General features: G+C 42.7%; 1 protein-coding gene across 1 annotated transcript; it reads right to left on the bottom strand.

Annotated features, from left to right (window-relative positions):
- Positions 1-2,244: 2,244 nt before the first annotated feature.
- Positions 2,245-16,201, bottom strand: ZNF280B (zinc finger protein 280B). Its single transcript, XM_089894776.1, has 2 exons — positions 15,368-16,201; positions 2,245-4,148 (listed from the first exon to the last, which is right to left on the bottom strand). The coding sequence occupies exon 2, from the start codon at positions 4,077-4,079 to the stop codon at positions 2,445-2,447; it is 1,635 nt and encodes a 544-aa protein (XP_089750902.1). The 5' UTR covers positions 4,080-4,148; positions 15,368-16,201; the 3' UTR covers positions 2,245-2,444.
- Positions 16,202-16,543: the final 342 nt, after the last annotated feature.

Genomic DNA, 16,543 nt, shown 5'->3' on the forward strand with positions numbered 1-16,543 from the left:
TTGGATCGAGAAGAAATGGAATTTGCTTGAGGAAAAGCAAGGCCAGTGTGTCAAAAATAGTGCACCAGTGGGGAAAATGGCAGAGTAGCACGACAGAGAATGGAAGAGAGGAGGTAGTCAGGGGCCATATCACCAGAACCTTAGTTGGCAATAAATAACAACTTGTACTCCTTAGGAGCATACTTTAGAGCAAACAACAGTAACAGGGTTGATAACACTGAGCAACCACAAACACAAAGAACTAAAACATTTCATATTTTTACCACAGAAACAGAATAAGGGAGATAAGTATGCAAAAGTCTGCACATCTATTTATATATAGAAGTTTCCACCTGAGACCAGAACACACACACACACACACACACACACACACACACACACTCTTTCTACACCTAAAGAAAGGGGTTCAAGCTGAAATTTTACCAAAGTGCTTTGGCCCAAGCAAACTAACTGGAAAGGCCTAGTAAAATATTCAAAGTGCAAATCAATCAATCAAGCATTGAGCAAATAAATACAACAGAATCTACACTCAGGAAATTAAAATATGGATGATATACTCACAACAACTTTGTTATCTGTAGTCCTTCCTCCTCAATTCTAAGAGGGATGCTAACCCCTTGATGATTATACCTTTCCAGCATTTTGTGAAGGCTTAGAAAATTTAACTAGATTGAGGAGGGGGCAAAAGGAGTGGGGAGAGAGAAAGTACCTTTAAAGAGGAGAAAGCAACAGAAAAAGGGAGAGATTTCTCCTGGAACAGGTCTACAGCCAGGATCCCAGATTCCTTGAGTGGTGCACAGAGGCTGCTAGGTACCTGGGCTGGAGGTGGAGCGAGAAGGGATGGCACTAAAACATGCCTAGAGAGACTCAACTCCAGGAGCCCACAGAGGTAACCAAGGCTGCTGATGTTCAGGAACCAATACTTAGAGGGTACCCCAGTTCTGTGAAAGAGCCCTTGGAGATGGCAAGGAAAAAGGTTCCGGCAAGTATAATCACAGATTAGACAGCTGATAGATCAAATGAAGGATAATAACCCTATGACCTGATAATTACTGAAATAAATGAGACATTTCTGGCACATTGGAGTGTGTCAAGTAAGACCCAAACTCAGTATTAGTTTGAAAAAATGGGAAATTATACAAAGAATTAACTGTTAACTGTAATACATTCATGTCCAAGGCAAGATACAAAATTGCAAACTTCACATGTTCAATTAGGGTAAGACATATGTAATTGGAAATGTTAGGAAAAGTCCTATAATGGGTTTAGTCACTCTTAACTATTTTTATCCACTATTCCTACTTTTCTTGGACAACCCCATTCCAGCTTAAGGGTAAGAGAACTAAACTTAGCTCAATTCATAAACTGGACAGATTCCATGTGTTTGGCCCTTTTCAGTTAAAACTATGGGTCCAGTACAGATCAAACTATGGATGTCAGGGATATTTTTCCTTGGGAACCTTAACTTGCTTTACTGCTGTGACTGAGAGAGGTATGGCTAGTTCATTCCGACTAAAGGCCAGCCAGATGGGAGAGGTGAGAGAACAAATTCCCCTTTTGATCAGTCAAAAGGAGGTCCCCTGGCACCAGGTCCCATTCTATTAATTATCTCTACTTCCCCATCTGAAGCCAATGATACACAGTACCTGCTTGATGCCTGCAGGGGCCCCTCACTAAACATAGGCATTTTATTTTAATGGTTTGGCTTCGTTGGATGTCCTTGGGCTAGGTAAAGACAGTCCAAGACAGTGTTCCTTCTGCCTTGGCTCCAAGCCTGGAGTGAATGTGTGCCCCTTCCTCAACTGGGACAAGGAGCCACTGCTCTCCACTGACTGAATTCCCTGTTTCTGGTCCCCATTCACACCACAGGGTCTCCGTCAACTTCTCCACACCAAGGCTTTCAGAGCCAGGTTATTTTAGATCAGCACGACAGAGGCACTTCTGAGAGTTCAGCAGCAAACGGGACCATGCCATAACAAAGCCATTTCAGTCTGGCTATAGTTAATATTGAAATATTCAAGGCATGGAAAAAGTTGAAAATAAAATTAAGTTGTTAAAAAATTCTACAGATTATATGTATAGCAGAGCTTTCAAACTTACAAATAACACGAAATACAATAATAGAGGTTTTCACTTTTCTCTTTCTCTCTTCCCCCCCATTCACACACACACACACACACACACACACACACACACACACACACACACACCTTTTATGTGTTAAGCCAGATAGTTATATGAAAATCAGGTAATATATTTTTTAATAATATCTCAAAATTCAGATCAAACAATATTGTACTTCATGAGTTTTTAGAAAAACCTCATAAATGATCCATTGGTCTCACTATATTTGATGTTATTGAATAATGTTATGATTTGGATTTTTTGTTTTTAGTGGGGTTTTTAACTTTGAAGTATTTGCTTCAGATTTACTGAAAGTAGAATTAATGGGGTTTTTTTGAAATTCTACTTTTAGACCTGGGGGGTGAAGGTTCAGAATCAGATGTGTTCACAGTAATGGATGCTAATTCCACTGATCCTGGTTTAAGAGGTCCCAGTGACACTTGGATAACAACTTTCGTTTCAGGAGGCAATCCTTCCAGTTGCTTAGGCTTCTTAAACATTTGATGACACTGGGTCTTGTGCTCCATTTTCTCCTTGAAAGTTAAAAACTGTAGCCGGCATTTGGAACACTGGTGAACATTCTTTTCCCAGTGTCCTCTATAATGACACATGTATGGTGTTGCAGTTTTGAAAATTTTAAGACAAAATGGGCAAAGCAAATTCTTAGTGTTTTCGTGGTATGTTCTGAAATGTGTTTCTACATCAGCAAAGGCTGACGATCTGTAATTGCAGACCTGGCACACGTAGGGCATTTCACCAGGCTTATGATTGTCCTTCATGTGCTGTAAGAGAACCTGATCTGTTTCAAAAGACAACTCACAGATTTTACAGACTGCAGAGGGCTCCTGGAAAGTATGGACACTTTCAATGTGACACTGCAGCTGGAAGGGAGTGGGAAATTGGCGGTGGCAGTGCTGGCAGGTAGTATGGTTTTTCCAGCTGTCACTCCTCTGCTTTTCAAGTTCCAAATGGTGCTTCATGTGATTCATAAACTTGACATTTTTTAGAACTTTCAAGCAGCTGAGGCATTTAAAGGCTGTGTGAGTCTTCTGTTCTGGCTGCCCATCTCCTGTATGCTGTCCATAGTAAAAGTCACGAAGTAACACGATCAGATTTCCTTTCGTGGGATCAACAGTCTTGTTTTGACTTGTTAGACTCGAAAAGTCTGTTTTTGCCAGTCCGTTTTCCCCAAAAGGACTTACAGGCTTGCAATGAACACTGTCCTTTGGAAAAGCTGTTGGACAAGGTTCTCCATTCTGAACATGGCTTAATGAGGTATGAACACTGTCTGAGGGTGTGCTTTGCTGAGCTGTCATTGTATGAAAGATACCTGAAGGGGCCAGAGCTAAAGAGTGTCCCCCTAAGATTCCATTACTGAGTTTAGGCCTTTGGGGATTTGTGCTATTTGTTTCAGAAGTGGAAAGTCGTTTTGTTACACGAGGACTTTTATTCATACCTCCTATAGAAAGTGCTGCTCCTACTGGATGCTGCAATGAACTTGTGAAGGTAATCAAAGGAGGAGAACATAACTCTGAAGAGCTAATAGGCACGACTTGTAGTAAATTATTTTTATAATCAGGTTTAGACAAAGGCTCAATAATAATAGGACTATCTGTTGATCTTGACTCAGAGTCAGAAACTGGTAAGACAGTCATTGCTTCTGATGTAGGCATCACATGACTTACAGGCCGCAATTTGTGAGCATTATCTTTTCTGACGTGACCAGACTGTCTTCTCCTTGAACACGAACCTGGGGTAACTCTGTTCAATATGTTTGAAACGACTGGTTTTGAATTTGAGGTCATCCCAACAAAGATCAGCTCAGCATCTTCATTTACATGTTCCACCCCAACGAAGATCAGTTCAGCATCTTCATCGTCTACTTGTTTGGTTTCTTCTGTGCTTTTCTGTGGTTCTGACTCTTGTTCTTCACATAACATACATGGTGGTTCCATTTTCTAAATTTTTTTATTCTTGAAGGGTGTGGCCACAGGTCCCAGTGCTTCCTTTATATAAACTGCCACCTAAGTATAAACATACTACACATCAGTTAAGTACAGAAAAATACGTTATTTATTTCTCTCCAAAACTCTAGGGTATTTATAAACATCCTTATTTTACAGATAAGGACACTGAGAGTTAAAGAGGATAAATGACAGCTTAAAAACCTATGATTACAAGTCTGTACGACTCTAGAATCATAGCTTTGCCCTATGCTGATTCTGATTCTCTCCTATTAAAAAAAGAAAACCCAAAACTCCAACAACTGATCACTAGGTGAAATCACATGTAAAGTATGAGTATTTTTACAAAAGCACCATTGTGCAGTGTTTAGAAACATGGGGTCCGGAGTCAAAGAAGATTAAGCTGGAATTCTAACCAGCTACATCTTTTTTTTTTTTTTTTTTTTTTTTGTGGTATACGGGCCTCTCACTGTTGTGGCCTCTCCCGTTGCGGAGCACAGGCTCTGGACGCGCAGGCTCAGCGGCCATGGCTCACGGGCCCAGCAGCTCCGTGGCACGTAGGATCTTCCCGGACCGGGGCACGAACCCGTGTCCCCTGCATCGGCAGGCGGACACTCAACCACTGTGCCACCAGGGAAGCCCAGCTACATCTTTTTTGGAAAATTTATAACTTTTAAATGTGTTTCTGTATCTTAAAGGCAAAAATCCTTATTTCTCAGACTTAAAGTAACAGCTCTTTTTAAAAAGCATCGGGACTTCCCTGGTGGCGCAGTGGTTAAGAATCTGCCTGCCAACGCAGGGGACAAGGGTTCAAGCCCTGGTCCGGGAAGATCCCACGTGCCGCGGAGCAACTAAGCCCGTGCGCCACAACTACTGAGCCTGTGCTCTAGAGCCCGCGAGCCACAACTACTGAGCCCACGTGTCACAACTACTGAAGCCCATGTGCCTAGAGCCCATGCTCTGCAACAAGAGAAGTTACCGCATTGAGAAGCCTGCACACCGCAACAAAGAGTAGCCCCCCTTGATGCAACTAGAGAAAGCCGCGCAACAACAAAGACCCAACGTAGCCAAAAAATAAATAAATAAATAAATTTTTAAAAAAGAAAAAGCATCAAATATTCAATGGCATCTTGTTTTGTACTAGAATTGGAAGAAAATTTATATTAAATGCACATACATAAATTGATTCACACATACTGATTTCATATATGTTAATATAGAAAAGAAGTGTCAACTTCAAAGAATAGAATAAGAGTATCTACATATGGTCAACAAATAGCATAATTCAATGTCAAGCGCTTAGCACAGGCCTAGCAAATTGGGAATGAACTCTCTTGATAATCTCACCCCAACTCAACACTGATGTCTCCTAAATTTCTCCCTCTAATCCTGACTTCCCTACTAAACTTAAATCCAACAGTGCTTTGTGCCTCACTCCACCTGTCTCTTCACATAGCAGGCAAAGTAATGCTGTTCAAACAAATTAGACTGCATCACTGCTCAGCTCAAAACCTTCCAATGCCTTTCTGGTTCACTCAGTACAAGGCCAAGTCCTTCCAATGCCTATAAGACCACACTTCCAACCCTACATACTGTCCCCTGCAATTATCTCATACTCCTCTCCCCCATCCACTTCACTTTAACCACACTAACCTCCTTGCTATTTCTTGAACAAACTAAACACTTTACCTTACTTAGAGTCTTTATATTTGTTGTCCCTCTAATATGAATGCTCATCATTCAGATACCTACATGGCTGGCCCCTCACCACCTTCAGGGCTCTGTTCCAAGCCTTCTTCTCAGAGAGGTTCTCAAATACTCCAACCAACCTCTAATTCACATTCCCAATTTCTCTTCCCTTCTCTTCCACCTATAAGCATTTATCACCACCTAATATATTATAAACATTATTTATCTTGATTATTTTCTATTGTCTATCCAGTAAAATGTAAACTCCAAAGGGCAGGAATTGTCTTTTGTTGACTGCTGGATCACCAGCACAAAGAACATTGCCTAGCATAGTATGGGAGCTCAACAAATACAGAATTTGTTAAATGAATTAATAAATAGTAACTCTCATCAATATGAACCTTTATTTGTAGAGCAGAGTGTGCTCCATTAATTCCATGTTTTCTATCAATTTACTCTGAGAACCTTGTCTGAATCAGAAATTCACATGTTGAAGCCCTAACCCCCAATGTGATGGTATTTGAAGATGGGGTCTTTGAGGGATAATTAGGTTTAGATAAGGTTATGAGGGCCCTCATGACTGGATTAGTGCCAAGAAGAGACATCACAGAGCTTGCTTCCTCTCTATTTCCCCCAACACCCCCCCAAATGTGAAGACACAGGAAGGTGAAAGAGAGCCCTCAGTGGGGAACCAAATCAGCCAGCACCTTGATCTTGGACTTTCCAGCCTTCAAAACTGTGGGAATAAATTTGTTGTTTTTAAAAAATAAAAATAAACTGGGTTCCAATAACATTGCTGAACTTTCACCTAACTGATCTTCGCAGAATTTTTAGCTGTTGACCATACTGATTAACTTTTCATCCAACTAATCATCCGAGATGAAAAGTTAATTAAGAGTGGAGAAAGAATGATACATAAAACAAATAAGTTAATGAATTCGTTCATTTAGAACAAGAGTAACAACAGACCATGGGAATTTTCTTATCACTTCTCCTTATTTTCTACAATTACCAGAAACTTGAGAATTCGGGGTAGAGAGGTTGGACATGCCAAGACCTGCTAGATCTAAGGGATGAGTCCTCAAAAATCACTTCATTTCCCCCATCAACAAAGTTGCCAAGGGCTGTGCAAGGAGCCAATGAGAGGTTTCACTCCAAAAATAGCTGAGAGAACAGTGGGTGATGACCCACCTCCCAGGTTATTCCTGTGCATTTCAACAACGGCCCTTTAAATGGGTTTTGTTATAGCCACACAACAGATTTTTTCAGGCATCAGTCCCTCTTAAGTAACTTCCTGAGATTACACCACTAGGACTCCTCTGGTACCTACCCTCACCATCTTCCCTTGCCCGTGACTCTTTTCACCCATTACTGCTCCTCCAGATTCTTGTCCCAACCCTGTCACTCTCCACCACAGCACTCAAGTCCCTTCTCCACCACTCCTTCTTCCTGCTACTCCATTAACCCCACACAGTTGCTGCCTTAGAATTTAACATCCATTAAACACAGACCCTTGGGGGAAATGGGGGTTTCACAGGATCCTTAAAACTGCCATAAACATTTGGATTCTATCTTAGGGCAACTGAGCAAAACAAAAGTAATTTTTTCATAAATATTTTTTAACAAATATTTTTTCACAAATAAGCTCAGGATGATAAAGGAACGCAAAAATAGAGTCTAATCTAGCCTGGGAGTCTAGGAGGAGAACAACTATTAAGCCAAGGTTGTTCATGGTCAAAAAAATAAGACTATTTCTATAGAATGGACTGAGAGAAAAAGTAAGGATTTACAGACCCTCACCACCACTTCCACTCTTCTTTTTTTACTTTATTTTTGAGGTCGCCCTGACATAAACCCCTTCCTTCGCCTGAGGGCGTCTCTCTTTCAAAAATTTTATTTATTTATGGCTGTGTTGGGTCTTCATTGCTGCACACAGGCTTTCTCTAGTTGCCGTGAGCGGGGGCTACTCTTCGTTGCGGTGCACGTGCTCTTCATTGCGGTGGCTTCTCTTGTTGCGGAGCATGGGCTCTAGGAGCACGGGCTTCAGTAGTTGTGGCATGCGGGCTCAGTAGCCGTGGCTCGCGGGCTCTACAGCACAGGTTCAGTAGTTGTGGCGCACAGGCTTAGTTGCTCCGTGGCATGTGGGATCTTCCTGAACCAGGGTTCGAACCCATGTCCCCTGCATCGGCAGGTGGATTACTTAACCATTGTGCCACCAGGAAAGTCCCACCATTTCCACTCTTGCTACCTCTCTGACCTCTCCTCTCTCTACTCTAACATTCATTCACTCCAATCCAGCTACAGTGGCTTCCTTGCTGCTCTCTTCAAAGTCTCCACCTGAAATTCTTGTCTTCCAGACATCCCCATGGCTAACACTTCTACCTCCTTCAAGTCCATGTCCAAACCTACCTATTCCAAGAGACTTACTCTGACCACCTTATCTAAAATCACAACACTCCTACCTACCCAACATTAAATCCTATGACCCTACTCTATTATATTTTTCCTAATTTCATAACATCACCTTTTATTTCACAAGAGAATGTACATATTTATAATACTATCTTTCTTCTTCCACTGAACTGTTAGTTCCTTCCACGGGAGAAATTCTGTTTTGTTTTTTAGTTTGTTTTTGTCTGGTTTGTTCACTGATTTCTCCCAAGGGCCAAAAGCAGTCCTGGCATACAATAAGCACTCAAATATTCATTAAAAGAAAATAATTATCTAGAAGGGGATAAAAATAATTCAACAAAAGAAGGTAGGGTGAGGGAAAAGGTAGGAAATGTTCAAACTTGGGATATAACCAATTTTCTTCAAGTCTGGGAGCCACTGAGGTGCACTGTTACACCAAATGTGAGAGCCCTGCAATCCTGGGATTCAGGAGGATGACTATGGCCAGATCTCATCATGGGGACCAACAGTTTGGGGAAGGCTTTTCTTAGAACAGTATGGTTAGAGTACTACATTTCACCCAGGCAGGCAGGAGAGAAATTCAGCCACTTTCCCTTTTCCTTCCTTTCCTCCCAAGAGCAGCATCTTAGAAGAATCCACAAAGGAGATATGAGCAGGGTAGGAGTTCAACCTAAAAGTGGCCTGTTAGTTCTGAGGCAATTCCTTTCACTAAGACTAAGAATTTGGAAAGGGTTTGGAAGTATCAGGTGAGTGGAGAATGATTTAAAGAGAGGGGCTGTGGAGGACCACAAAAAAGACACCTTAAAAAAAAAATGGGGCTTCCCTGGTGGCGCAGTGGTTGACAGTCCGCCTGCCGATGCAGGGGACACGGGTTCGTGCCCCAGTCCAGGAAGATCCCACATGCCGCGGAGCGGCTAGGCCCATGAGCCATGGCCGCTGAGCCTGCACGTCCGGAGCCTGTGCTCCACAACGGGAGAGGCCACGGCAGTGAGAGGCCCGCGTACCGAAAAAAAAAAAAAAAAAAGACACCTGCCTGCAGAAAAAGCATTTGACTAAATCTAGCACCTTTTCATGATGAAAAACAAACAAACAAACAAAAAACCCTCAACAATTAGGAACAGAAGAGAACTTTCTCAAGCAAAGGGTACCTGTAAAACACCCACAGCTAGCATCATACTTAGTCGTGAAAGACTGAAAGCTTTTCCTCTAAGATTGGGAACAAGACAAGGATGTCTACTACTGCACTTTGAATCAATATTATACCTCAAGTTCTATAACCAGGACAATCAGGCAAGAAAAAGGAGTTAAAAAAAAAAAAAAGAAGTAGCAGCATTCAGAATGGAAAAGGAGATGACATGATTTTGTATATACAAAATCCTGAGGAATCCACATAACAAGTATTAGAATTAAAAGGTTGCAGAATACAAGATCAATATAAAAGAATCAATTATGTTTCTATATAGTAGCAATAAATGTTCTGAAAATGAATGTAAATAAACACTTCCATTTACACCGTTACAAAGAATACTTATCAGAAAGAGAAAGACAAATATCATTATGATATCACTTATATGTGGAATCTAAAATAAGACACAATTGAACTTATCTATGAAACAGAAACAGACTCACAGACACAGAAAACAGACTTGTGGTTGCCAAGGATTGTGGGGAGGGATGGATTGGGAGTTTGGGATTAGCAGATGCAAACTATTACATATAGAACGGATAAACAACAAGATCCTACTGTATAGCACAGGGAACTATATTCAATATCTTGTGATAAACCATAATGGAAAAGAATATGAAAAAGAATGTATATGTACAACTGAATCACTCTGCTGTACAGAGGAAATTAACACAACACTGTAGATCAACTATACTTCAATAAAATAAATTTTTGAAAAAAAGAATACTTAGGAATAAATTTAATAGAAATGCAGCGCTTTTTTATTCTGAAAACACTGAATTATACTAAATACATTGCTGAAGCAATTAAAGACCTAAATAAATGTAAAGACATCCCACATTCATGGATCAGAAGATTTAATATTGTTAAAATGGCAAGACTCCCACAACTGATCTATCAAAATCTTGGCTAGCCTTCTCACAGAATTGAAACTCATATGAAAATTCAAGGAACTCAGAATAACCAAAACAATCTTGAAAAAGAAAAAACTGAAAGATTCAGACTTTCTGATTTCAAAACTTACTACAAAGCTATAGTAATCAAGAAATGTGGCACTGGCATAAGGATAGAAACAGATCAATGGAATAGAATTCAAGAGTCCAGAAAAAAACCCATGCATTAATGGTGAACTGATTTTCAGCAAGATTACCAAAATAATCAGTGGGGAACAGATAAATCTTTTCAACAAATGTTGATGGAACAACTGGACATCCATATGTGAAAGAATGAATGAAGTTGGGCCCCTGCTCACACCATATATATAAAAAATAACTCAAAATGGATTGTGAAACTAAAAGTAGAGCTAAAACTAAAAAAACTCTTTAAAGAAAATTGGAGTAAATGGTTTCTTAGAGAAGACACCAAAAGAATAAATGACAAAGGAAAAAATAACAGGACTTCATCAAATTGACAACTTTTGGACTTCAAAGGACACCGTCATGAAAGTAAAAAGATAACCCACAGAATGGGAGAAAAATATCTGTAAATCATATATGTGACTAGGAACACATATATATGTGATACATATACATTGATATCTTATAAGGGACACATATAGATACTAACATATGTGATAAAAGAATATATAAAGATCTTTTATAACAGAAAAATAAAAAAACAACTCAATTAAAAAATCAGCAGAGGACCTGAATAGATAATTCTCCAAAGATGATATAAAATGGCTAGCAAGTATATGAAAAGATGCTCAACATACTAATCATCAGAGAAATGTGAATGTAAACCACAGTGAAAGATCACCTAACACCCATCAGGATGGCTACTATAAGGAAGGAAGGAAGGAAGGAAGAAAGGGAGGGAGGGAGGGAAGGAAGGCAGGAGAAAGGAAGGGGAGGGGAGGGGAGGGAAACTGTTGGCAAGCATGTACACAAACTGTATCCTTGTGTGCTATGGATGGATTGTAAATAGTGCAAATGCTGTGGAAAACAGTATAAATGCTCCTCAAAAAGTTAAAAATAGAACTACCATATGATCCAGCAATTCCACTTTTGGATATAGATCCAAAAGAAATGAAAGTGGGGTCTCTAAGAGATATTTGCACATCCATGCTCACAGCAGCACTATTCACAATAATTAAGAGGTGGAAGCAACCTAAATGTCCATCAACTGATGAATGAACTTTTAAAATGTGATATACACATACAATGGAACATTATTCAGCCATAAAAAAGAAATTCTGCCACATGCTACAACATGCATGATCCTTGAAGACATCATACATCATGCTAAATGAAATAGCCAGTCATAAAGATAAGGTCATGAGGTCCCTCATGACTGGATTAGTGCCAAGAAGAGACATCACAGAGCTTGCTTACATACAAATACTGCATGCTTCCACTTATGTGAAGTATCCAAAGTAGTCAAAGCAATAGAAAAGAAACAGAAAGGAGGACGGTGGATACTATGGTCTAGCAGGAGAGGGAAAAGTTTGTTGTTTAATGGGATGGGTAGTTTCAATTTTGCAAGATGAAAAAGTCTAGAGATCTGTTTCAAAACAATGTAAATGGGGAATTCTCTGGCGGTCCAGTTGTTAGGCGCTTTTACTGCAGGGAGCCTGGGTTCGATCCCTGGTCGGGAACTATCCTGCAAGCCGTGCAGCGTGGCAAAAACAAAAAAACAAAAAAGAAAAAAACAATGTGAATATACTTAACACTTAAAAATGGTTAAGATGGGGCTTCCCTGGTGGTGCAGTGGCTAAGAATCTGCTTGCCAATACAGAAAACACAGTTCGAGCCCTGATCCGGGAAGATCCCACATGCCGCAGAGCAACTAAGCCCGTGTGCCACAGCTACTGAGCCTGCGCTCTAAAGCCCGTGAGCCACAACTACTGAAGTCCACGTGCCTAGAGCCCGTGCTCCGCAGCAAGAGAAGCCACTGCAATGAGAAGCCCACACACCACAACAAAGAGTAGCCCCATTAGCTGCAACTAGAGAAAGCATGTGCCCAGCAACAAAGACCCAACGCAGCCAAAAATAAAATAAATCAATTTTAAAAAAATGGTTAAGATGGTAAAATTTATGTTATATGTTTTTTACAACAATAAAAAAAACCTTTTTTAAACAGGCAAAGGATTCGAAGAGACATTTCACCAAAGAAGACGCTATACAAATGGCCAATAAGCACAGGAAATACTGCTTAACATGATTAGGAAAATGTAAATCAATCACAATGAGATACTCCTTCACATCCACTAGATTGGCTATAATCAAAAAGAGAAACAATAACCAGTGCTGCAGAGGATGTGGAGAAATTGGAATCCTCATATATTGCTGGTGCAATTGCTACAAAGTGTTACAACCACTTTGGAAAACAGTTTGGCAATACCTCAAAAATTAAATATAGAGTTACCATATGATCCAGCAACTTCACTCTTAGATATATATCCATAAAAATTGAAAACATTAAGTCCACGCAAAAACAATGTTAACAGCAGCATTCCTCACAATAGCCACAAAGAGCACACAATCCAAATGTCCACTAACTGATGAATGGATAAACAAAACTGTGGTATATGCTTACAATGGAATACTATTCAGCCATAAAAACAAAGCACTGCTGTGTATCTATGACACGGATGAACCTGAAAACATGCTAATTGAATAAAGCCAGACACCAAAGGTCACATATTGTATGTGAGAGAATTGTATGTAGAGGAGAATCAAGAAAGAGAAGCATCCTGTAATCTAAATGAAAATTTTTTTCAGGGAGGAGGAAATGAACTACTTTGATAAATGCTGCCAATAAATCAAATAAAATAAAAACTAAAAATTGACCATTGAGTTAAACATTGCGGAATTCATTAGTGACCTTGACAAGAGTGGATTTAAAAGAAAACAAGAGACTTGGAGATAACAAGTATGGCCAACTCTGTAGAAGTTTTCCTATAACTAGCAAATATGAAATAAAACAAGCAGAAGGGGCATGTGCCATCAAAAGATGGATTTTTAAATGAGAGATGACATTATAATCAGCCTGTTTGCTGATGGGAACCATCCAGGTAAACAGAAAACTTAATCCGAAGAAGAGACTTGCTAGAATATCCTTGAACAAACAGGAATTGACTGGATCTAGTATACAAGAAGTGTACACAAGCCAAATAATTCACTCATAGTAACAGACCTGAGACCATATGAAGAAAGGCTGGCATGGTGGATTAATGAGTATGGTAGCCAGCCTCCAAGATGGCCCCAAATGAATCCCACCTCCTGGTATTCCCAATCCTGTGTAGCTCTCCCTCGCACTATCACAGGGTTGACTGTGAGACTAAGCAAAGACAGAAGTGAAGGTGTGTAACTTCTGAAAAAGACTGCACTTCATCTTGGGTGCAAATTCTCTCCTGAATCACTCGCTCTGGGGGAAGCCAGCAGCCATGACATGAGCAGCCCCATGGAGAGACTCAGAGAGGGAGGAACTGAGGCCCCTTGCTAACAGCCAAGTGAGTGAAGTTAGATTCAACAAAAGTCATGGAGAGACCCTGAGGCAAAACCACCCAGCTAAGCCACTCCTGGATTCTAGACCATGAGATAATATGTTTTTTCAAGCTATTAAGTTGTGAGATAATGTGTACAACACAGATATTTCAAGTTACCATATCACTCACATGTCGTACTTGCAACTCTGAACTGTCATACACAGAATAGCTCTCCTATAAGTACAGCAAAATTTAAAAAACAAGCAAACAAAAAAAACAAAACGGGAATTCCCTGGCAGTCCAGTGGTTAGGACTTAGCACTCTGACTGTTGGCGCCCCAGGTTCAATCCCTGGTTGGGGAACTAAAATCCCATAAGCCACGCGGCGCAGCCAAAACAAAACAAAACATGGCAAAATTGACATGCCATGAAGCTTGTATAGTCAAATCAAACTTGTATAGTCAAGCCAAGGACTCAAAGTTGTACCAGCGACAGATAAGTAACTGTACAACAGAGCTGTATGCACAAGTTGCTGGGCATAAAAACTTGTTTACTGCCATGAAGTGAACGCAGATACCCCGCCCATCCAGTCACATTCAATTGCTTCATGAAATAAAACCCTTAAGGAAAAGGGTACAGAAATGAACAAACTAATCCCATGGAATCATGTTAAATCACAACACATTTACTCCGAATGAACCACTTTATTTATTTATTTATTTGGCCGTGCCACGTGGCTTGTGGGATCCCAGTTCCTCCAACAGGGACTGAACCCGGGCTACTGCAGTGAACGTCCAGAATCCTAACCCGGAGGCCACCAGGGGGCTCCCATCACTTTATTATTTTAATACATTAGCTGAAACCTTAGGCCACGTGCATCAGCCCACATTAGCCTCACTGCGTGGTAGAAGTCAGCCTTACACAGCTTAAAAATCCATGGTGCTCTTACTTTTTTCCCTTTCAAAACAGCAGGTGAAAGCCGGCCCCCAGCCCCCTGCCCCTTTTTAAGGCCGCAACTTAGAGGGCTCCAGAATGAGCTGAACCAATGAGTGCCCTGAAGTCGTCACACATATTCTGGGTCGGCGCCCACCCACGCAGGAGAACGCTCTCTGGGCAGCAACGTGTTTTCCCGGGAGAGAACAAGAAAAACGCTAAGGGTAAAAAAGATACCACTCTGGGGGCCTCTCTGGTGGTGCAGTGGTTAAGAATCCGCTTGCCAATGCAGGAGACACGGGTTCGAGCCCTGATCCAGGAAGATCCCACATGCCACGGAGCAACTATGCCCGTGCGCCACAGCTACTGAATCTGTGCTCTAGAGCCCGAGAGCCACAGCTACTGAGCCCGAGCGCTGCAACTACTGAAGCCCGTGCACCCTAGAGCCCGTGCTCCACAACGAGAGGCCACCGCAATGAGAAGCCCGCGCACCACAACGAAGAGTAGCCCCCGCTCGCCACAACAAGAGAAAGCCCATGTGCAGCAACAAAGACCCAACACAGCCATAAATAGATAGATAGATAGATAGATAGCACTCAGGTTCTCATTAGAAAGACGTCTGTCACCTTACCTCAGGCGCGCACTGAAAACCTGGGGGCTTGAGATTTTCCAGGCAGGAGCAGGTCGCATCCTAGAGACCAGCAGAGAAAAGGGTCCGTGAGTCACGTGTTACGGGAACATCCTATCCCCCAGGCCCTAGCTGGTCCTGCCCTGAGCATGTTTACCAGGCGTCTCACACTGAACCAGAGAACAGAATCTCGAACAAGCCTCTTCCTCCAACATCCCCTCTCTCAGTAAAAACCACCTCATCTGCCACCTGCCCAAACCAAAAGCCTGGACCTCGGGCGCCCAGGGGGGCTCCCACAGGGGGCGGGGGCGGGCCGAGGCCCAGTCAACAAGAAAATAGCCCAGGCGCAGCGGCAGGGGAGAAGCCACTAGATCGATTTGTTTTTCGGGTTTTTTTTTTTTTAGCTGCGCCCTCCTGACAGCGCCTGGGCCCACGGCTCTCCAGAACCCCGCCGGGCCTGCGTCACAGAACTGCCCTGACATTGTGTTGTAATGTATTAGGAGACCTCGGCGGGGGCCGGGGGCCTGATACGCCCTTCCCCCGAGGCCAGCTCGGCCCACCCCTGGGGGAGGGAGGCTGACGGAGAGCGGAGCCCGCCCAGATTGGGGAAGGGAGAGCGTGAAAGGGATGCCAGGGCCTGGGCCTCACCCTCCCTCCTGAGGGCCCGCGGCCCCACACAGGCCGCCAGGGCCGTGCCAGGCCCGGCGCTCGTGGGGACCCGAGAAACCCTCCCCTCGGCCCTCAGGGACCGCTCCGGCCGCGCCACGGTCCCCGTCGATGGCGGGGCCAGAACGTCCGGCGGCTCACCGGCCCCGAGGCGCTCCCCTGGCGAAGCCTGAGGCGACTACGCCGCCTCAGGCCCCGGGCGCCGCAGACGCCGCCAACGCCCACGCCCCAGCTCGCGCGCCCGCTGTCACCTGTGATTGGCTGCCAGGTGCCGGCGCGAGGTCGGGCGCTGTGGTCTGATTGGCAGCGAGTCCGGGTGGGCGCATGCGCGCTCTCTAGCGCCCCAGCAGTTGCAACCGTTGGGAGCGGGGTCAGGGTGAACCTGTGTCTCAAAGGTCTTGGGCTGGCAAGACGCCAGAGTTCGCCAGGGCTCAGGGTAAAGAGCGGGCTCCCAGTCCCTCAGGGGAGTCCAGCTCTTGCAATCCTCAGGTGCGATCCCTCTCCCATAAAAGC

This window comes from Delphinapterus leucas, chromosome 14, assembly GCF_059928025.1.
Source record: "Delphinapterus leucas isolate spDelLeu-1000000601 "Yukka" chromosome 14, BTC_Dleu_Yukka2, whole genome shotgun sequence".
Classification (NCBI taxonomy): Eukaryota; Metazoa; Chordata; class Mammalia; order Artiodactyla; family Monodontidae; genus Delphinapterus; species Delphinapterus leucas.